Source organism: Rhinatrema bivittatum, chromosome 1 (genome assembly GCF_901001135.1).
Source record: "Rhinatrema bivittatum chromosome 1, aRhiBiv1.1, whole genome shotgun sequence".
Lineage (NCBI taxonomy): Eukaryota > Metazoa > Chordata > Amphibia > Gymnophiona > Rhinatrematidae > Rhinatrema > Rhinatrema bivittatum.
This window is the reverse complement of record NC_042615.1, coordinates 304,951,286-304,974,203: the sequence shown is the minus strand read 5'-3', so window position 1 is coordinate 304,974,203 and position 22,918 is coordinate 304,951,286. Positions and strand designations below refer to the sequence as shown.

Below are 22,918 nucleotides of genomic sequence, written 5' to 3'. Positions count from 1 at the left end.
GTTCTACCTATGTGAACAAGGTGAGGTATTCTGCTAGCGTGTAGTTTCTATGTAGGAATCTAACATAGCCTGGCATGTTCTGTTTTCCTATTAAGAGGTATGTTTGGTGTTTTAGGGCCTGGTGTAGTATTTTCAGTGTTGCCTTTTTGTAGGCAGGACTGTTACTGTTTGAGTGCTGGTTGTTAGTACTGTTTTGTTATGGGAGGTTTACTATATCATATTTCCATTAACTCGAGGCTTTCTAAAGGCCAAACCCACACCTAACATACCTTACAATAGGTCTAATACCATATAGGTTCCAAATGTCTATTTTTCCAGGGTTAAAATGGTGCTGGCTACAGGGCCAGCAGGCACCATTTTTACATTTCAACAGGTAGGGCAGGAGGCACCTGGGGATTGTTTTTGCCCCATTTAGGTGTTTTGGACCCATGGATGGGGTAAGATAGGTGTCAGTTTTGAAAATTGGGATCACCGGATGGCTTTTTTCGGCAGGGAAAGATGGAGGCGAGAGGAGACCCTGGGACAGAGTACGACTGGCTGTTTCTACTGTGTGTTGATTACTGGGGGAAACACCACAATTTAAGAGTTAAAAAAATAGAACTGGGGGGTGAGGGGGCAGCACAGTAATTGTTAACACAGGGCAGCAAAATTGCTAGCATCAGCCCTGAGGTTACAGAGTGGATACAAAGGGAAACATGACCAAAGTATGGTATGATACCTGTCTCCTCCTCCACCCCCACCAATGCAATTCACATCCTCTCTTAATGTCTGATTCTTTCCCTAGATCCCGGATCTCAGCTCCCAACCCTTCCCCCTCCTTCCTCAATCCCAGCACCTTCTCTGACTCTCCTTTTATCCCGGAGTCCTCATCTTTCCCCCCTTCTCAAACTTCCACATCCTCAATTCTCAATCCTCTCACCCACCATCCCTAGACCTCTCTCCTCACACTCTTTCCCCTATCCCCCATCTTCATTTTTTCCTTAATTATTCCTGGTTCTTCTCTTCCTATCCCCTAGCCCTCTCACTTCCTTCCCCCTTTATTAAGATCTCATCCCTCTACTGATATTAGTGATCATTTCCTGAATGAATTAAAAAAAAAAAAGATTCTAAACCAGCTAATCTTAATCATGGCATCCAAACCAGATGATCCTCATCTTTCTTCAGATAAAAAAATCTTTGCACCTATGCATTGCTGCTAATCACCATCAAGTCCACCGTTGGTTCTTTCCATTTGGACACAACCTGGGAGAATGCTTACTGAGATATTATCCGGTGTCTAATCTGTTGCAACTGAGGAAGTCTGCTTATATATATATATTCTCTATTCCTGCTATAGGAGCGGTGAAGAGCCCTTTTACATGCTTCCCCACTCAGTGTAACAGCAGATCTACCTCTTCTGCCACATACTGATACTTCGTCACCCCTTGGGAAAACATGTCACCAACTTAGCATTGGCTAACAAGATCTTGACCACCTGATTCTGAAAAATGGGAGCAAATAAAAGGAATGCCTTTATCATCACTCTAATTTCCAACCAACTGATAGACCACTTGATTTCTTTCAGATTCCAAGTAAACAGTGAATGTCCTAGGCCCAAGAGACTGGCATCTGAACACATTTATCCAAACAGGAGACTCAAGATTTGGGATCCACCCCCACTTTCAGGTTCTTGCATACCAGCAACCAAAGCAGTGTTAATACATTTAAAAAATCTTTTGCACATGCATGTCATCAATATGAGTATTAAAATCACCCCTTATCAATAGCTTTGACAATCTAACCACTCTTTACACTAAGCAATTGCCTATGAATTAGCTAACCACCACATAGAAACATAGAAATGACGGCAGAAGACCACCAAACGGCCCATCCAGTCTGCCCAGCAAGCTTCACACTTTTCTCTCATACTTATCTGTTTCTCTTGGCTCTTAGTAACCTTTGGTTCTATTTCCCTTGCACCCCCACCATTAACGTACTGAGCAGTGATGGAGCTGCATCCAAGTGAAATATCAAGCTTGATTAGTTAGGGGTAGTAACCGCCGCAATAAGCAAGCTACACCCATGCGTATTTGTTTTACCCAGACTATGTTATTCAGCCCTTATTGGTTGTTTTTCTTCTTCCCTGCCGTTGAAGCAGAGAGCTATGCTGGATACGCTTGAAGTATCAGTTTTTCTTCTCCCCTGCCGTTGAAGCAGAGAGCTATGCTGGATATGCGTGAAGTATCAGTTTTTTTTCTCCCCTGCCGTTGAAGCAGAGAGCTATGCTGGATATGCGTGAAGTATCAGTTTTTCTTCTCCCCTGCCATTGAAGCAGAGAGTTATGCTGGCTATGCGTAAAGTATCAGTTTTTCTTCTCCCCTGCCGTTGAAGCAGAGAGCTATGCTGGATACGCGTGAAGTATCAGTTTTTCTTCTCCCCTGCCGTTGAAGCAGAGAGCTATGCTGGATACGCTTGAAGTATCAGTTTTTCTTCTCCCCTGCCGTTGAAGCAGAGAGCTATGCTGGATATGCGTGAAGTATCAGTTTTTTTTTCTCCCCTGCCGTTGAAGCAGAGAGCTATGCTGGATATGCGTGAAGTATCAGTTTTTCTTCTCCCCTGCCATTGAAGCAGAGAGTTATGCTGGCTATGCGTGAAGTATCAGTTTTTCTTCTCCCCTGCTGTTGAAGCAGAGAGCTATGCTGGATATGCATAGCTTATTCTAATTTGGCAGTGCCTGCTGCACGACCGAATCGCCTGCTGGGCAAAGACGGTTCAACAATATATTATTCCAAGAATGATGCCATGACTTAATATATTTATTTTGTATAAAATAAACTATAATTTTTTTTCCTTACAGAACAGGCATTTATATAATCCAGCCTTAATTCATCCATTTCCCTTCTTTTTTCCAGATCTATATACTACTTGCGGGTATCTCACTGGTATACTTAGAAATCTCTCATCAAACCACACCCTCCTATGTTTAGAAAGGCCTACATATCTTCCTCGATGCAGTACAATGGAGATTGCAGAGATCATCAAAACCATTAAAAATAATAATAATAGTCCCAACCGGGACATGACACTATTTCTCAGCAATGGAGAAATATTGATTGGGTAAATGTGACATCGAGAAATGCTAGAGAGATAAAGTTCCTGAATGGAATAAATGACAGTTTTATGCAGCAATTGGTTCAGGAACCAACGAGAAAGGGAGCAATTTTAGATCTAATTCTCAGTGAAGCACAGGATTTGGTGAGAGAGGTAATGGTGGTGGGGCCGCTTGGAAATAGTGATCATAATATGATCAAATTTGATTTAATGACTGGAAGGGGGACAGTAAGCAAATCCACGGCTCTAGTGCTAAACTTTCAAAAGGGAAACTTTGATAAAATGAGAAAAATAGAAAAAACTGAAAGGAACAGCTATAAAGGTAAAAAGTGTGCAAGATCCGTGGACATTGTTAAAAAAAAAAAAATACCATCCTAGAAGCATAGTCTAGATGTATTCCACACATTAAGAAAGGTGGAAGGAAGGCAAGGTTAAAAGGTGAGGTGAAAGAGGCTATTTTAGCCAAAAGATCTTAATTAAAAAATTGGAAGAAGTATCCAACAGAAGAAAATAGGATAAAGCATAAGCGCTGGCAAGTTAAATGTAAGACATTGATAAGATAGCCTAAGAGAGAATTTGAAAAGAAGTTGGCCATAGAGGCAAAAACTCACAGTAAAAACTTTAAAAAAAATATATCTGAAGCAGAAAGACTGCGAGGAAGGCAGTTGGACCAAGGGGGTTAAAGGGGCACTTAGAGAACATAAGGCCATCGTGGAAAGATTAAACAATTTCTTTGCTTCTGTGTTTATTGAAGAGGAGATACCCGTTCCGGAGAAGATTTTCATGGGTAATGATTCAGATGGACTGAACCAAATCATGGTAAACCTAGAAGATGTGGTAGGCCTGATTGACAAACTGAAGAGTAGCAAATCACCTGGACCAGATGGTGTACACCCTAGAGTTCTGAAGGAACTTAAAAATGAAATTTCAGATCTATTGGGTAATATTTGTAATATTGGTAAAATCATCCATTATACCTGAAGGCTGGAGGGTGGCTAATGTAACCCCAATATTTAAAAAGGGCTCCAGGGGCGATTCGGGAAACTACAGATCAGTTAAGCCTGATTTCAGTGCTAGGAAAAATAGTGGAAAGTGTTCTAAAGATCAACATCACAGAACATATAGAAAGGCATGCTTTATCAAAATAAAGTCAGTATGGCAAGCCTTGCCTCACATATCTGCTGCACTTTTTTGAATGGGTTAATAAACATGTAGATAAAGGTGAACCGGTAAATGTACTGTATTTGGATTTTCAGAAGGCATTTGACAAAGTTTCTCATGAGAGGCTTCTAGGAAAAGTAAAAAGTCATGGGATAGGTGGCAATGTCCTTTCGTGGATTACAAACTGGTTAAAAGACAGGAAACAGAGATTAGGATTAAATGGACAATTTTCTCAGTGGAGGGGGTGGGCAGTGTAGAGCCTCAGGATCTGTACTGGGACCCGTGCTTTTCAATATATTTATAAATGATCTGGAAAGGAATACGACGAGTGAGGTAATCATATTTGCAGATGATACAAAACTATTCAGAGTAGTTAAATCACAAGTGGATTGTGATAAATTGCAGGAGGACCTTGTAAGACTGGAAAATTGGGCATCAAAATGGCAGATGAAATTTAATGTGGATAAGTGCAAGGTGATACATATAGGGAAAAATAACCCATGCTATGGTTAACGATGTTAAGTTCCATATTAGGAACTACTACCCAGGAAAGAGATCTAGGCGACAAAATGGATAATACATTGAAATAGACGGCTCAGTGTGCTGCAGCAGTCAGAAAAGCAAGCAGAATGTAAGGAATTATTAGGCAGGGAATGGTAAATAAAACGGAAAATGTCATTATGCCTCTATCGCTCCTTGGTGAGACTGCACCTTGAATACTGTGTACAATTCTGGTCGCCACATCCCAAAAGAGATATAGTTGCGATGGAGAAGGTACAGAGAAGGTCAACCAAAATGATAAAGGGGACGGAACTGTTCCCCTATGAGGGAAGACTAAAGAGGTTAGGACTGTTCAGCTTGGAGAAGAGACGGCTGAGGGGGGATATGATGGAGATGTTTAAAATCATGAGAGGTATAGAACGGGTAAATATGCATCAGTTGTTTACTCTTTCGGATAATAGAAAGACAAGGGGGCCCTCCAAGAATTTAGCATATAACATATACAAAACTAATTGGCGAAATGACAACCAACTCAAAAAAATCTAAACATCTAATAGTGAGATATGTAGAAATTGCAGGAATTGTGAGGTTGATATTATGTAGTCCAGCCTCCTATAACAAAGTAAAATCCATAAAGTCCAAAAGAGAAAAATTACCACACGTTCCTAAAACCAAACAGAGCAAATACTTAAGACCCACAGCCTGTGCCACCAGCAACCAGAAGAGAAAAAAAAAGAAAGAAGAAAACTCAAAGTATAAAAATGAGCATAAGATGAAACCCGGATAAGGCAAACTGGAAAGAGAGAACAGAGGAAAATAGGAAAACCAGCCATAAAAATCCCCCCAGATTTCCAGACCTGGCTAACAAAAGCAACTATGATTATAAACCACCATACAGAAAAACAGTAAAACATGAAATCTGACAGGAAAGCTAGTGCAAGAGCAGCAAAAAATCATACTATTGCAAAAGGCAGTCAAAGTCCAGGATAAACACCACCACAATGTTACTCCTCAGAAGAATTCTGGCAAAGTCACATGAAATACATCCTAGGATACTAAGGACATCTGGCTTGGTCCATCTTCAGTTTCTTAATTTGCATAAAATACCTTTTTATATGAATGGTGTATTTACCACACTTCCATCCGTACAACAATCAATGGTCCTTCACCAAAGTCTTCTTCCATGAACAATGAACAGAAGTATTTAGCATTTTGGCTTTTTCATTGTCCTTTTCCACACATTGCTCCCCACTGCCTGTTAATCTTACCATTCCACCTCTGGTCGTCCTCATTTTCTTGGATATGACTGAAAAACAGTCATCTTACTTTTCCTCTTTAGCAATCTTTTCTTCTACTCATGCTTTTTGCCATCCAGATTTCTCTCTTAGTCTCTTTCAGTTTTGCTATATATTTTTCCCTGAGTTTATTTTTTGAGATCCTATGTACTCTTTGAAAGTTAACCTTTAGCCTTTTTATTTTAGCCACCTCTTTGGAGAAGGATGTGCCCTTTTCTTCTTTACCTTCCTTGCATAAAGATTTCTTGTTCCCATAACCCTTTTAAAGTTTAGCCCATTCTTCTTTCACTTCAGCTATATCCCTCTGTCCTGCCAAATCTTTAAGGTACTTCCCCATATTACCAAAGTCTGTATTCTTGAAATCCAGGACTTTGAGCTTTGTGTGTGAGTCCTTTCTACCATGACCATTATAATCAAACCATACCTTCTAATGAACACTAATGTTCAAAAAACATCAGTTTGGACATTACAGACATTGTTGTTTTTAAGAACCAGATCCAGCATCACCTCTCCCTTGAGAGTCGTCTCACTAATTGTCTATGCACAGCCCCTTGAAGAGTGTCCCCAATCTCTCCTTCTAGCTGATCCTTCAGACATGCTCCAATCCACAACCAGCAAATTAAATTCTCCTGCCAACACTTCTCTCTTCATTCTCACCTTCTTAATATCTTTGGCCAGATATCTGTCTAGTTCCTCTGTCTGGGTTAGATGTCTGTAGAACATACTTGTGTGGATGGACATGCAATCACCCCTTTCTAACAGGTCAATCCAGTAACGAGTGGTAGGAAGAGCTGCGTTAGTGCCCGGCGCACCCGCGGTTGCCGCACGCACAGTCCAGCTCACCTACTGCGCGATCCTGTATGTAAATAGCTTGCAAATGCAAGCTGCGTTTAAGAAGCGTCCGTGAAGCGTTAGGCCCGCGCAACCCATTTTACTGTATAGAGCGCTATACAGCGCCTACACAGTAACCTTGGTGCGCGGGCCTAACGCTTCACGGACACACTGGTATCTGTCATTTCAAATGACAGGTACCAGGAAGTGGACGGTTCTCAGATGCTCGTGATTGTCAGCCCTCTCTCCCCTCCTCCCGAAGCAAGGCGCGAAAAGCAGCCTTGCTCCGGGAGGAGGGGAGAGAGGACTGGCAGTGTAAACCGACGAAGCGACTTACTTTTTTTGCAGCCCCCCTCCGGAGACGGACATCGGCGAAGACGACCGGGCTCCCCTGCCTCCAGCTACCCGCGAAGATGGATGCACAGGCGAAAGCGGCCCCTGTGCGTGCAATTGGGCCGCTCAAGACGTGACGTCACGCCTTGAGCGGCCCAATTGCATGAACAGGGGCCGCTTTCACCCATGCAGGCGTTCATCTTCGCGGGCAGCTGGAGGCAGGGGAGCCGCGGTCGTCCTCGCCGATGTCCGTCTCCGGAGGGGGGCTGCAAAAAAAGTAAGTTGCTTCGTCGCTTTACATTGCCAGTCCTCTCTCCCCTCCTCCCGGAGCAAGGCTGCTTTTCGCGCCTTGCTTCGGGAGGAGGGGAGAGAGGGCTGACAATCCCGAGCGTAGGATTGCCCGTCCTCTCTCCCTTGCAACTTTTTTTTTCGCTTTTTTTGCTTCGGGAGGAGGGGAGAGGACTGGGGCTGCCCCGGAGACCAGCACCCATGGACGCGGCCAGGGCAGGTGAGCGGGGGCTGGGGGAAAGTTTGCCGCCTACCCTTACCCCTGCCTCTAACGCAAGGGTAAGGGTAGGCGGTAAGTTAGCAGGTTAAACGTGCGGCAAAACGGCAGGGTAAAAAAGCGATAGTCGGGGCGCGCGTTACTGGATGGTAGGGAATAGCTAATTCGATCGTTTACATGTAATATACATGCTGCGTGCGGAAGGGGTTACCCAGGGATTTAAGGACGCGGTAAGAGTAGGTTAAAGGATATTGTGAATCACAGGAAGGGCTAACGTGGCTGGAAAGTGAGTAGAAAGCGGGTTAGGAGCGGGGTAAACGCGGCCGCACTTTACTGGATTGACCTTTAAGATAGTACACAGTGCTTTTTCCTTTCCCCATGCACCCTGCAATTCAATAGCTTTAATACTTTTTATTTAAAGTGCTATCCCCCCCCCCCCCCCCCCCCCCACACACACACACTTTCTACCACCTTTATGTCCTTCCTATAACTGTATCCCATTCTTGGGACTCACTGAACCATATCTCTGTAATAGCAATAATATTTAAGTCTACTTCCACTATTAGGGCTTGCAGATCTAGAACCTTGTTGTTTAAAACTGCAAGCATGCATGCTCATCTTTTTCTAGGCTATTTCTGTTGGTTCACTCAGTCTGTAAAGCCTCATGCCTGATGTCCTCACTTACTATGCTGCTGAAAAGGCCCTTCTTTTTGGACCTGGCGCAACCACCTTCATCATCTGATGCGCATAGATGACCTGAGCTCCCATTCATCGCCTCAGCAACGCAGGAAGTTTTTGATGACTTGGGATCCATATCTACATATCTATCGTTCACGAAGCTTGATACTCAATGACTGAATAGTTCTCTACTGCTTTGCGTCTATCCTTCTTACTTGGATGGTACTTAGTTGACTACACAGCATGGTACTTGTTGTCATAGTTTGGGCACAGGGGGGAAGGGGGGTGAGCTGTTGGGCAGATTGTACAATGGACTTGCTAATGTTTGTGGTTTTTGTCCAGTGAGGGTTAAGTATCACAGCCCTCCCGGACTGGTATTGTTGTTTGTATAATGCCTTGAAACTAATAAAAATCGTTTAACATAAAAAAAAATGATTTTGTTTATCATTCAAAGGTTCCTTAAAGGTATACCTGTACTTCCCCACTGATCCTCACAAATCAGATCTCACGAACGTGGATGTCCACTACTGGATATTTTTTCAGCATTAAGGAAATGCTTGAATGGTGATGGCTCAAACCAAAACCACAGACATTTTCACATTTAGAAAGACATTTACAAGGGAACCTAACATATTTGTAGCCCTAGAGAACAAGACTGTGGGTATAAGTTTTGTTTAATGTTTCAGTATTTTATAAATAAATCCTGCTGAACTTATATACTGTGTCTGGCCTGAATTCTCAATCATGCCAGTCTCCCACACTCCTTATCTTGTTTCACTCTCTCTTCAACTCATTGCTGCTATCTTCCTACCACTACTGCATCACAGGCTCTGTTCGTGTACTGGAGTGGCAACTTCAACTGACTGATACGACAAATGGGGAAGGAACATAAGAACATAAGAAAATGCCATACTGGGTCAGACCAAGGGTCCATCAAGCCCAGCATCCTGTTTCCAACAGTGGCCAATCCAGGCCATAAGAACCTGGCAAGTACCCAAAAACTAAGTCTATTCCATGTAACCATTGCTAATGGCAGTGGCTATTCTCTAAGTGAACTTAATAGCAGGTAATGGACTTCTCCTCCAAGAACTTATTCAATCCTTTTTTAAACACAGCTATACTAACTGCACTAACCACATTCTCTGGCAACAAATTCCAGAGTTTAATTGTGCGTTGAGTAAAAAAGAACTTTCTCCGATTAGTTTTAAATGTGCCCCATGCTAACTTCATGGAGTGCCCCCTAGTCTTTCTACTATCCGAAAGAGTAAATAACCGATTCACATCTACCCATTCTAGACCTCTCATGATTTTAAACACCTCTATCATCCGCCATGAGGGAAGCAAGATAAAAATACTACCAATCATGGGTAGTAGTAGTTTGAGGGTGATGGGAGAGCAAGGTTATAGGATTGAATGGAGAAATTACTGACCTGATAATTCAGTTTTCCTTAGTGTGGACAGATGGACTCAGGACTAGTGGGTTATGTGCTCTTCTGTTAGCAGATGGGAGACTAAGTCAGATTTCAAAGCTGACGTCACCCTAGATATACCCCTGCAGTAACCTCAGCTCTTCAGTATTCTCTTTGAAAAGCCATTGTGGATATATCTTTGCTTAAATAACCTGATTAAAAATAACTGATTAAACTTGATTGAACTGATTTCAAAAACTGGAGACCGACAGTGTACTCAACCAATTAACAATGACACTGGGCAAACTGTGGGTGCCTTGAACTAGGGGTAGGCAACGACTTACCTGTATTTGCTTAGTCTCAAAGTTCGCTTTCCGAGGTCCTCCTTTTCTGGGGCAACCGTGGGTGGGATGCTGAGTCCATCTGTCTACACTAAGGAAAATGAAATTATCAGGTAAATAATTTCTCCATTTCCTAGCGTGTAGCCAGATGGACTCAGGACCAGTGGGATGTACAAAAGCTAAGCCCAGACAGGGCAGGAGGCTGCCGGTGACCCACATAGTACTGCCTTTGCAAAGGCTGTGTCTTCTCGGGCCTGAACATCCAGGTGGTAGAACCTGGAGAAGGTGTGTAGGGAGGACCACGTCGCCGTCCGACAGATCTCGGCGGGTGACAATAAACTTGGTTTCTGCCCAAGCCCTAGTAGCGTGAGCTTTAACCTGCAGTGGTAAGGGCTTTCTTGCCTCTACATGGGCTGCCTTGATTACTTCCTTGACCCAGTGGGCTATGGTCGCCCATGAGACTGCTTCTCCTTGCTTCTTTCCGCTGTGAAGAACGAACAAACGATCCGTTCTGCACACCGGTTCCAATCTTTCCAGGTATTGCACCAGGAGTCTGCCGATATTTAGATGGCAAAATCCTTATGTTCATCCGGAGATGGTAGAGAGATGGCTTGGTTCAAATGAAAAGTCGGAAACCACTTTCGGTAGGAAGGAGGGGACGGTGCGCAGCTGTATGGTTCCAGGAGTGAACCTAAGGAATGGTTCCCGACAGGATAGTGCCTGTAGTCCGAAAATGCAATGAGCTGAACATATTGCTACCAGGAATACTGTCTTCAATGTTAAGAGACATAGTGACAGACTGGGCATTGGTCTGAAGGACGTCCTCGCTAGGAAGTCTAAGTACCAGGGGCACCGGCCACTTTAGGGGTGGCCGAAGTTGCTTAACCCCTTTTAGGAAACGGGTCAAATCCGGATGAGCTGACAGACTGATACCGTTCACTTCAGCTCTGAAGCAGGAGGGGGTGGCTACTTGGACCTTCAGGGAGTTGAGTGACAACCTGTTCTTCATACCGTCCTGTAGGAACTGCAGAATCATAGGGATCTTGGCTGTCTGCGAGAGTATCCCGCAGTCCTCGCACCAGGCTTCGAATATTCTCCAGATCTGTATGTATGCCAGAGATGATGAGAACTTGTGTATGTGGAGCAGGGTGTCAAATCACGGCCTTCGAGTAACTGCGCTTTTTCAAGTGAGTCCTCTCAAGGGCCAGACCGTAAGAGAGAATCGAGATGGATCTTTGTGAAGAATTGGGCCCTGCCGGAGAAGGTCGCTGTGTGGAGGTAGGCACAGAGGGCTCCCAGCAAGGATTCTTTGCATGGCTGCATACCATGGGCGTCTTAGCCAATCCAGGGGCCACTAGTAAAACTAGTCCCCTGTGGTGTTCTATCTTGCGGATGACCTTACCCAGTAGGAGCCATGGGGGGAAGGTGTACAGTAAGTCTGGACGAGAGCGTCGATCCCTTGGGAGTGTGGCTCTTGTCTGTGGTTGAAGAACCTGGGGACTTGGGCACTGAGAGAGGTGGCCAATAGATCCATGGCTGGGAGGCCCCAGCGATTTACTATCAGTTGGAAGGCTGTGGTCAACAGCATCCATTCCCCCGGGTCCAGGCTCTCTCTGCTGAGGATGTCTGCTGAGACGTCGTATTTTCCTGCGATGTGGGAGGCTGAGATCCCTTGTAGGTTTATCTCCGCCCATGCCTTGAGAGGGTCTATCTCCAGAGACACCTGCTGGCTCCTGGTTCTTCCCTGGCGATCAATGTAGGCAACCACTGTAGTGTTGTCTGACATTACTCGAATCGCTTTGCCTCGGAGTCTGTGGCTGAATCGCAGGCACGCTAGTCTGACTGCTCGAGCTTCCAGGCGGTTTATGTTCCATCCCGCCTCTTCCTTGCTCCATTGTCCTTGGGCCGACAGTTCCTGACAGTGGGCTCCCCATCCTCGCAGGCTTGCATCTGTAGTGAGCAAGATCCAGTTCGGTGGGGATAGCTTTACTCCTCTGCTTAGGTGGTCTTCCTGTAGCTACCACTGAAGCTGAGAACGTACCTCTGCTGGTAGTTGGAGGCAAATTGAGTAGTCCTGGGACAGTGGGTTTGAGCGTGACAGTAAGCAGCACTGGAGTGGTCGCATTTGAACCCTTGCCCATGGAACGACCTCCAGAGATGATGCCATGAGGCAGAGGACTTATTTATTATTTTTACTATACCGGCTTTCATGACATGAATCACATCAAACCGGTTTACATTTAACAAAGTGTGCAAGGTAAGAGGTAAGTGTGCAAGAGCATTGTAAGGAGAGTGACAGTTACAATAAAACAGGGAAATAAATAACTGGGAGCTGGAGGAGAGAAGAGGGGCAGTTAACTGACAGCAAATTATTTACAAGGTAACATGATTGAATCCGATAAAATGAGATTTGTATAGTAGATGACATTGATAACAATGTGAAGGTGATGACAGCGAAGGACATAGTTTGTTATTTAAATCTATTTTTGATAATGTGATTGAGATGTCGGGTGTAGGTCTCAGTCAGGGACTGGAAAGGCTTTTTTAAAAATCCAAGTTTTCAGCCTTTTCCTAAATGTTGGTAGGCAGGGTTCATGTCTCAGGTCTGCTGGAATGGAGTTACATAAAGGTGGACCTGCTGTTGAGAACGCTCTGGCACTGAGAGACTTATGATGGATGGTTTTTGCGTGAGGCACCTGAAGAGATTCTTTGTAAGATTTCCTGATGGGTCTGGCGGATGTGTGTTTTTTGAAGGGAATTTGTAAGTTGATCTGTGCTTGTTGGTGAATGACTTTGTAGATGATTCTGTAGTGGATCGGTAATCAGTGAAGGTCCTTGACTTGAGGATTGGGGTGATATGGTCCATTCTCCTAGAGTTCGTCAGGATTCTGGCAGCTGTATTCGGCACCATTTGTAGAGGTTTGGTATGGGAAGCTGGGAGACCCAGTAGTAGCGAGTTACAATAATCTAGCTTGGAGAAGATTATTGCTTGAAGAATTGTTCTGAAGTCCTGGGAGTGGAATAAAGGTTTTATTCTTTTTAGGATATGTAATTTGTGAAAGCAATCTTTGGTGGTTTGGTTGATGAATGATTTTAAGTTGAGACGGTTATCCATGATGGCTCCTAGGTCTCTTATGTGAGAGGTTTGAAGGAGAGCTGGTGGCTTTGAATAGGTATTGTTGTTTTCAGGGGAAATAAGCAGAAATTCCGTTTTCGAGGCATTGAGAATTAGGTTTAGACTGGTGAGGAGGTGGTTGATTTCTGTTAGGCAGCTATTCCAGAATTCTAATGTTTTTGTAATGGATTCTTTTACCGGGATCATGATCTGGACATCGTCTGCAAAAAGGAAGTGTTTCAGGTTTAGTTTAGTTAGCAGTTGGCAGAGAGGGAGCAGGTAAACATTAAAGAGCGTGGGTGAAAGGGAGGAGGCCCTGCGGTACCCCTAGAGAGGATGGAAAGTAATGTGATTCTTTATTATGAATTTTGACCTTGTATCCTCTGTTGTCCAAGAAAGTTTTGAACCAGGTCAGTGCTGTGCCTTTCACTCCTATGTTTGCCTTGAAGATAAGTCCCATACCTTGGGGCGTGCATTGGTCATCAATTGTCATAATTGTTCCATCAGCTTCCTTCTCCTCAGGGCAGGGAGGAAGATTTATGTTTGGTGTTGAAATGGGCCCCCAGGTACTCTAGAGACTGAGAGGGCTGTAGACTGCTCTTGACTGTGTTCACGACCCAACCGAGCTCCTGCAGTAGGTTCTTGACGCTGGTCACCTGCTGGCTCTCTTCCAAAGACTTTGCCCTGATCAGCCAGTCATCCAAGTAAGGGTGTACCAGGATCCTTTCCTTCTTCAGTGTTGCTGCCACGACCACCATAATTTTGGAGATGTTCTGGGGGCGGTTTCTAGTCCGAAGGGTAATGCTCGTAACTGGTAATGGTGTCCCAGTACCACAAAGCGTAGAAAACACTGGTGATCTTCATGGACTGGAATGTGAAGGTAGGCTTTGGAGAGGTCCAGGGAGGTTAGGAACTCTCCTGGTTGTACTACCATTATTACGGAGCGAAGAGTCTCCATGTGGAAGTGTAGTATCCGCAGATGACGGTTGGTGCGTAGGAAAACGGAGTTATTGCCTTCAGACTCTGTAGTCTTGCTAGAGTGGCTTTCACTGCCAGTCTCTTGGTGTGGGAGTGGCGGGGTGCCATCATAATTTTGTCCCAAGGGATGCTGCGGAACTCCAGAGAGTAACCTTCTCGAATGATGTTTAGTACCCATTTGTCAGACCTGATCTCGACCCATAGTTGATAGAGGGAAAGTTGTCCACCTATGTCCTCTTCTCGTGGATGGGTCGTACAGCCGGAGCCTGTCCCCGGGCCTGTTCCGCTGAGACCTTACCTCAGGAAGGTCTCAGCCTTGTCGGTTCCGAAAAGGCTGAGACCTTCGTGAGGGACAAGATGCCTGGAACTGCGAGTTCCTGTAGGGGCGAAACTATTGAGAGCCTCTGCCCCTAGTTCTTCTGGGGGAGGGGCGCTGATATCTTTTACCCCTGTCCTCCAGTAGCCTAGGCACTGGAGATTCGCCCCACTTGCTGGCTAATTTCTCCAATTTGCTTCCGAAAAAGAGATCTTTTAAAAGGCATCCTTGTGCGATTCGCTTTAGAGATCGCGTCAGCACACCAATTCCTCAACCATAACTGTCTTCTGGCCGCCACTACCGATGCTGCTCCTCTGGCTGAGGTCCATACAAGATCTGAACTTGCGTCCGTCAGGCTGCTACCGGTTCAATCGTTTCACCTGTATACGTTCCTAAGTTGTTTGCCTCTCAAGAGGTGGAAACAGGAACGTGCCACCAGTGCACAGCAGGAAACAATCTGTAGTGTCATTGCTGTTGTGTCGAAGACTTGCTTAAGGATGGATTCTAATCATCTATCCTGAGTATCCTTCATTACAGCCCCTCCTCCCCTCAACGGGAATGGTTGTTCACTTTGAGATGGCACAGACCATGGCGTTCATTTTCGGAAAACACAAGTGTTCCTTGGTCGCTGGTTCCAGTGGGATTAAGGCATCCAAGGCCTGATCTCCTTTAAAATTGGCTTCCGGGGCATCCCACTCCAGGTCAATCAGTTCCTGGATGGTGTCCATCATTAGGAAGTAGCATGAGGCTCTACGAAGGGACACCAAGATGGGGTTCTTGTTTGGTTCTGTCATAGGATCCGTGCCTGGAATTCCCAGAGTCTTTAGAGTCTGGGAAACAAGGGCTGGTAATTCATCGCTGTGGAAGAAACGAAGCATGGTTCGGTATGGTTCCAGGCCTGGAGCGATTTCTCCTTCTACCAGGGAGCCGCCATCATCATCAGAAATGTCCGGTTCCCTGTCAGGGAAATTCTTGGTTAGGCGAGGCATGTCACGAGGCATCCGAGCTGGGAGGATCTTGTGCTTCCGGCAGGGGTTGAAGCCTGGTCGCAGCTGGGACTGATTGCGCCTGAACAAAGGCTTGCAGCCCTTGGAAAAATTCTAACCAGGAGAAGATCCCTGGGTCCATGTTAATCCCAGGGGGAGTCAGAGTAGGGGCCCCTGAGGTGCCTTCTTGTGGAGAAGCCATTTTGGAGTTGCTATTGTATGTAGTGGTTCCGGACCCATCCTCCTGTGCTTCTTCGCAAAGCTGACATAGGCAGGGACTCCAGTTCAGGCTGTGCAAAGAGTTGCCTTCTGGGCTTCTTGGAGGCCGGTACCATTGCCTCTATGTCTAGGCGCACAGGTAATGTGCCCCAATCTGCGCATAGTCATGCGCGTGAGCACAATTCGTGCGTTTAGTTGTAAACGCGGTTGTGCGTATAGCTGTGCGCGCAGTGTGCGTTCAGTTGTGCACGAGTCTATATTGGATGCACACAAGTTGGGCGCATCGGCCGTCTGGTGAGCCCCGTGTGTACTGCCGGTCGAGAAAGGGTGATGGCGCCGATGCCCCCCCCCCCACGCATAAGATGGCGACTCTGAGGGTCTCCACATGTGTGGACCCCTGCACCGGATCGGGGCCTAGCCCAACCAAGGCTGCTCAATCCGATCAGTGCTCCCTTTTAACCTCGCCGGAAGAAAAGAATGAATCAGTACGGCAATCCGAGCCCCGGAGACCTGAATTTAAAGTTTTCTGCTTACCTGGTCTTGGCGTTTACCGATCGTGTGCCGGGACGGTCTCCAGCTGCGAGGGGAGAGGGCTTTACCGTCACCGCCACGCTCGGTTGTGCACCTGCTGCCTTTCAGCCACTCTGGGGGTTAAGTCCACACCAGGAACTTGCTACCGGACCAAGGCATACCTCTGAAGGATATAGACAATCACCTCAGGAATTCTCAACTGGGGGAGGGACCCTTAGGTATCACCGCAGGAGAGCGGGGCTCAATCTTCTTTAAGGTAAAAATTTTTTTTTCTTCTTTGCTGTAATTCTTAACACTATTCTAGTGTGTGGGATAGTGTCCGAATCTGCTGGGTGACGGAGAGCTACTGAAGAGCTGAGGTTACTGCAGGGGTATATCTAGGGTGACATCATCTTTGAAATCTGACTCAGTCTCCCATCTGCTAGCAGAAGAGCACATAACCCACTGGTCCTGAACTCATCTGGCTACATGCTAGGAAAGTGGTGGTGAAGGAACAAGGAAGTAGCAGTAATTAGGATGCAGCTTGCCACGATGTAGTGACCAACTGGTACATTCTGCAAGTTAACAGACTAATAACATAGGGGAGTCTGAACTATATTACATACAGCTATGACATATGTTACACCTATTACAGTTAAATCTGAATGGCTTGCATATATACTATATTCGAGGTAGGGCAGCAATGTTCTGGATTAGGAATCATGGTCGTCAAAAATGGAATCTCTAGTTACTTCACCCAAAATATGTCAATTCTTCAAGATGCACTTGAACAGGCAAATGGGCACACAAATCTATTTTGAAACCTTTGAAATTCTAGTTTAAGAGCCTGAACTAAACTCTAGTTGTGCCAATTCATAAAAAGGAGAAGCTGATACTTTAAGAACATAGCAAAGATGGGAGAAAAAGCCTAAATGGTCAAATTCAGTCTGCCTAGCAAGTTTCTTATGGTAGTAACTGCCACTCTGTGCAGATTACCACCAAGCCTTACGTTAAGGATAGCAATATTTATAAGCAAAACCAATAGAAAGGTTAAGATTTGGACATAAATGTTTTAGTATACTAACATACATAATGTTTCATAGCCTTTTGATTAATAAAACACTGTACTAGTGCCTCTTACTTGTAATGTCTTGGTCTGGAGCTGTATCACTTGCACAATTCTCTTGTTCTCCTGCTGTATCTTTTCACAAAGTTGTGTAGCATCAAAATTATGTTCAGTACATGCTCCCAAGAATTCCATGATGTTTTTTCTACCATCTACTTCTTGTTGTAGTTCAGCCCATACATTTTTGAGATTATGTTCCATTTCTGAAAAGTCTTCCATAATTTTCTGCATCATAAGATACACACATTTTACTCAACTATTCAATAAACTATTGTAAATTTAAATTAACACTAAATTTAAAAAAGTTAAATGCAAAGTTCAGAATGGTTTTTAAGAATAGTTTTACAAAATGAATATATTGTCTAGTGATGTCAGCTCATGAAAAATATTTCCAGATTTTAATACATTAATATAGTAAATTACTGAATGTGTAAAAAAAAAAAGAATCATTAGTGCAGATGTTACCTTTCAAATGCTGAACTCCACAATGGCAATACAACGGTTTAATTTTTATAAAATGAGTATTCATACATCAATGTCACCATCTTACATGGAACAAATTTTATGTACAAAAATTCACTCTTACAAAATTTGGTGTTAGATCTATATATTCTGCTAATCTGACATAACACGTACTTTGTATTAAAGTTACAGATGTGAAATGAACATTTTTTATACTGAACATTTTTATTGGATATCTGTACAGAAATGATAGATTAGCTAATAACAATAGTAAACAAACATCCAAGGTATTTGTTCAGCGCATCCCCCAAACCCACCCCCATATCCCGCACAAAATAAAAGGAAATAAAAATAAAACCAAATAAAACAGGTAAGATACATATTTATATGCATATCTGTGAGAGAGAGAGGAAAACTGTTCTGGCACTATAACATCAAATAGAGCAAGTAAAAAATTAAATAGAATCCACCCAGTCCTAACTAAGAAGAGCTTGGATATTGTGTTAATAAAGAGAAGACTCTGAGCAATTACTATACACCCCCTGAAAGCATCTCCACTGTACAAAATGATGCCAAATAGCCCTAAAGGACTTAAAGCAATTATGGCGCAATGCTGTAATATGCGATAAAAGATAGTTATTATAAAAACGTCAGATTATATTTTGAAAGAAGGGAATGTCAGAGCTCTTCCATAACCGGCCAATCTTACTCCTAGTTGCTATAAAAATCTGTTGACAAAGAGAGTGTTGAGGCTTAGAGACCCCTACCATTAGTATCCCCAACAATACATGTCTAGCAACGAAAGTGTTAATTTCCAATATTGCAGATAACCAATCAGTAACTTGTTGCCAGCAAGGCTTAATCAAGGGATGGTCCCACCAGATATGTATATAAGTACCAATATGCCACAATTTCTCCAACACAAGTTATTCACCAGAGAAAACATTCCATGCCATTTCAATGGGGTAAGATGCCAACAAAATAACATCTTATAGCAGCTTTCTTGAAGACTGGCTGATATGGCACATTTGCTAGTGTTAGAATAAATGTCTTCCCATTCCTGTCTTCAGTTTGCCCCCCAAATTCATCTCCCAGGCTCTGAGATGTGAAAAATGTTCATCCTTGCAATAACTGAGAATATCATACACCTTATACACTAGGCCCCTTAACCTATCTGCTTGCTCACAAACATTTTCAAATAGATTTACCATGCCTGAAGGTTAAAGCTTTCTGTTGCGCAGAGAGAAAATGTCTAACTTGCGCATATTCCAAAAATTTCAAGGTTGTTATATATTGGGAAACAATAGTGCTGAGTGTCATAACTTACTGCCCTCCAGTAAGTGGCAAATTCTGGTTATTCCATGGGATTTACAAACCACAAAGGCACTAATGTGCGTACAGATAGGAAAAGCCATATTGTGGAAAAGATGTGAGAGAAAAAAAAAAAGCATTACCCACAACTTTGTCTCCACTGTGACCAAATGTGCAACGTAGTTAGAGATACAGGTAAGGTTTGCAGAGGATGCCAAGTAGAATAAGGCTGCCACGGGAGAGCTGATAAAGGCACCATACCCTGCTTCAACAAAATCCACTGTTTAACCTCCACAGAACAGTGGAAGTCTATAAGTGCCCTTAATTGCGCTGCTGCAAAGTACCAAGATAGATTTGGTATGCCCCAAACCACCTCTTTTCTTAGGGTGATATAAAATCACCCTAGCTACTCGAGGTGAGTGCCTTCTCTAAATAAAATAAAAAAATTTCCTTTTACCATAAATGCAAAAACGGCTGTAGACAGCAAAATGGAAAGTGATAAATGGATAAAGAAATATGGGTAAAATATTCATCTTGATAATGGCTATTCAACCTAGCCAAGAGCAGCATTCTCTGTTTCACTTGTCCAAACGCTGCCCTCCGCCTGTAGTAAAGGATTTTAATTCAGACCAAATAAATCATCTACATGAGGATTGATAAGGACTCCTAGATACTTCAGAGAGGATTTAGCCCAATGGAAGGGAAAGGTTTGACCGAGATTAGACAGTTAAGTGCATTCAAATTAACATTCAAAAGTTCAGAGTTTTCCAGATTGACTTTAAACCCTGAAACCTTGCTAAAACATTGTAATTCTGATGTAACTCCTGGTAGCGAAAAAGAGGGTATGGATATGGTTAAAAGTATGTCATCAGCAAATAATGAGATTTTATACTGATGACTACCAACCTCCATCCCCCTGATTTGATGGGAAAGTCTAATTCGGGTGGTAAAGGGTCCAGAAAAAGAGCAAACAGTGGGGATAGTGGACAACCCTGTCTGGTTCCACGACCTATTGCAAAATACCCTCCATACCCACCATTCACTTTCACTCTGGCTTCCGAAGCATCATATAATTTTTAAACCCATCGAAGGAAAAAGAAACCAAATTGCATTTTCTGAAGAGTTTTAAACAGAAAGGACCAGTGGACCATGTCAAATGCCTTCTCAGCATCAATAGACAACACCACTGTTGGTACTTTCTCCTTACGAACCCATCAGAGCAGATCAACAATCTTTCGTACATTATCAGCTGCTGATCAGTGTAGAATAAAATCAACTTGATCATAAATATACAAGCTGGGGTAAGATCTTGCTTAAGTGCTCCGCCAAAACTTTAGCTAAATTTTAAGATCCAGGTTGATTAGAGAAATTGGCCTGTAAGAGCCGCAGAGGGTAGGGTCTCTTCCGGGTTTCACAAGAACAGATATGCTTGCCACACTGGAATTGGTGGCCAATGATCCCCCATCCCTCAAGGAACTGAACATATCAGTCAAAGGGACCACTAACACCTGGGAGAACCTTTTATAGTAGCTGCTAGTTAACCCATCCAATCCTGGTGATTTACCCGCTTTCAAGGTCTTAAAGACCTGTAGTACTTTATGAGTACTAATGGGGCTATCTAGAAAATTCTGGTGTCAGACAAGGAAGAGGTATAGAAAGGAGATATTCATCAATATCAAAATCTGAGATAGATGGGTCAGCACTATAAAGGGCTTTATAAAATTGAGAAGCATTCCCGTATATCTGCCGATTTAGTGACCACCGTTCCCCTGCACATTTTTAACTTTGGATTTGGAATTCTGAAATTGTAAGGCTTTAGTCAATTCAAGTTTGTGAGCAACACTAGCATCATCCAGTGATAGTAGTTCTGAATGAGTTAAAGATAATTTACAGTTCATCGAACTGAATTGTGTGTGCATATGCTCCCTGGATAACAGTTCCACCTGTGCCTAAAGGTGACAGCACTTAGAGTCCTGTACCCTCTTACAGTGTGTGGCATAAGATATTAAAAGGCCCCGTGCAACTGCTTTAGAGCACTCCTAGATCACATGTTTAGAGATAGGGGTAAGATCATGTATAAGAAAATATTCCCACATCCTCTGCCTCAAAGTGTCAACAAAGTTATCATCTTTCAGTAAATTTTCATTAAGGCACCAGAATCACGGACCACAATCCAAATCGGTGAATGAAACATCCACCCAGAGAGGGGCATGGTCAGACCAGGTAATACTTCCTATATCTGCACCAGTTACCCGTTTTTTGCAAAAGATTATTGACAAGGAAGTAGTTGATATTGGAATAGGTCCCATGAGGAGAAGAGAAAAAGATGTAAACTCAAGAGCGAGGATGCCTCTGTTGCCAAATGTCCACAACATTCCATTGAGAAATCAGGGAACCAAGCAGTTTCCCTTGCCTACTGCAGCTGGGAGTAAGCCTTGTGTATTATCTAGTTCAGGAATTTTAGTAAGATTAAAAAATTCCTCCCAATGATCAACAGCCCTTCCAGATGTGAAAGCAGAACTCTATCTAACATTTGAAGAAATGAGGCTTGGTTGGAATTAGGAGAATAAAGATTAACCAAAGTCACAACATTACTACCCTCCCTGAGTGTTAATAAAAAGTATCGACCATTCAGATTAGGGAGCTGAAAATGTACTTCATGGGTGAAAGAATTAGAGATCAAAATAGTAGCACCCAAGTATTTATTACCTACTGAACTGGCCGCAAAGAACTGGTGGGGATAATCTTTATGAAAAAGGAGGCATTCATACTTTTTCTGTAGGTGAGTCTCTTGAAGAAATGCAATGGCTGTCTTATGTTGTGTGAGTTCTGCAAATAGAAGCTGACGTTTCCAAAATACATTAAGACCCTTTACATTTAGGGATAATATTCTAGCCATCATTGCAATACATTCTGGTCTAGTAATGAGATTATAATGGGCTGTGCCTTGATGCCCTAGGGAGTAAGTGCAGATGCTGTATTTGATCTTCCCAACCACCCTGGTAGATCCACCAGCTCCTGGGGGACATTAGTGACTAACCAATATGGGAAAAGAGCCAAGCCCCCCCCCACATCATTCAAATAAAACATTGTGCAAGAACAACCAGCACGATATTCCCATAAGTTATTTATGGGATACAAAAAGAATCATTTATTCAAAACATTGTGCTAAAAAAAACTAAAGGTGCATAACAGTAAAGGCAGCAAAAATAGAGTCCATAAGCAATAACATTTGAGACTCAAAAATAGTCCAAATTATCTCAAATGCAGAAAGCCCACAAAGTCCATCACCCCTGATCAGACATAGCTGAGCAGGAATTCTCCAACTGTCTGTGAAATCTCCTACCACCTTTTCCGGTACGCTACCATTTCGGATAGTTACCCACCTATAGCACCTCAGCCACCATCTTTGGCGCAGGAAAGGTGAAAGATATTAGCTTGTTTAAACAGTCACTGCTTCAATCACTGTCTTCATACATTAAATGTTCAGTAAGGAAGAAAAGGTTTAGCCCTTAAGTCACAAGCTGGTCCTGCAGAAAGTATACTAAATAGAGAAGGGGAGGGGGGGGGGGTGGTGTCAAAAGAGGATTGGACATGTTCCCGAAGGAAAGGTCCACAAACAAATAGCCAGCTAGACTTGGGAAAGCCAGTGCTGTCCCCTGGGTGTGAGATACAAAAAAACAGATTAAATATTGGGGGAGGAGATCTTTTGTGTTCTTGTGGCCTGGGCTGGCCACTGTCAAACAAAATG

At 43.5% G+C, this 22,918-nt stretch overlaps 1 protein-coding gene across 1 annotated transcript in view; it reads right to left on the bottom strand.

Annotated features, from left to right (window-relative positions):
• Positions 1-22,918, bottom strand: part of CENPE (centromere protein E) — a 691,519-nt gene that overhangs the window by 113,415 nt on the left and 555,186 nt on the right. Inside the window, 1 exon segment of the mRNA XM_029608709.1 lies at positions 17,410-17,619. Coding sequence (XP_029464569.1) covers positions 17,410-17,619 — 210 coding nt within the window.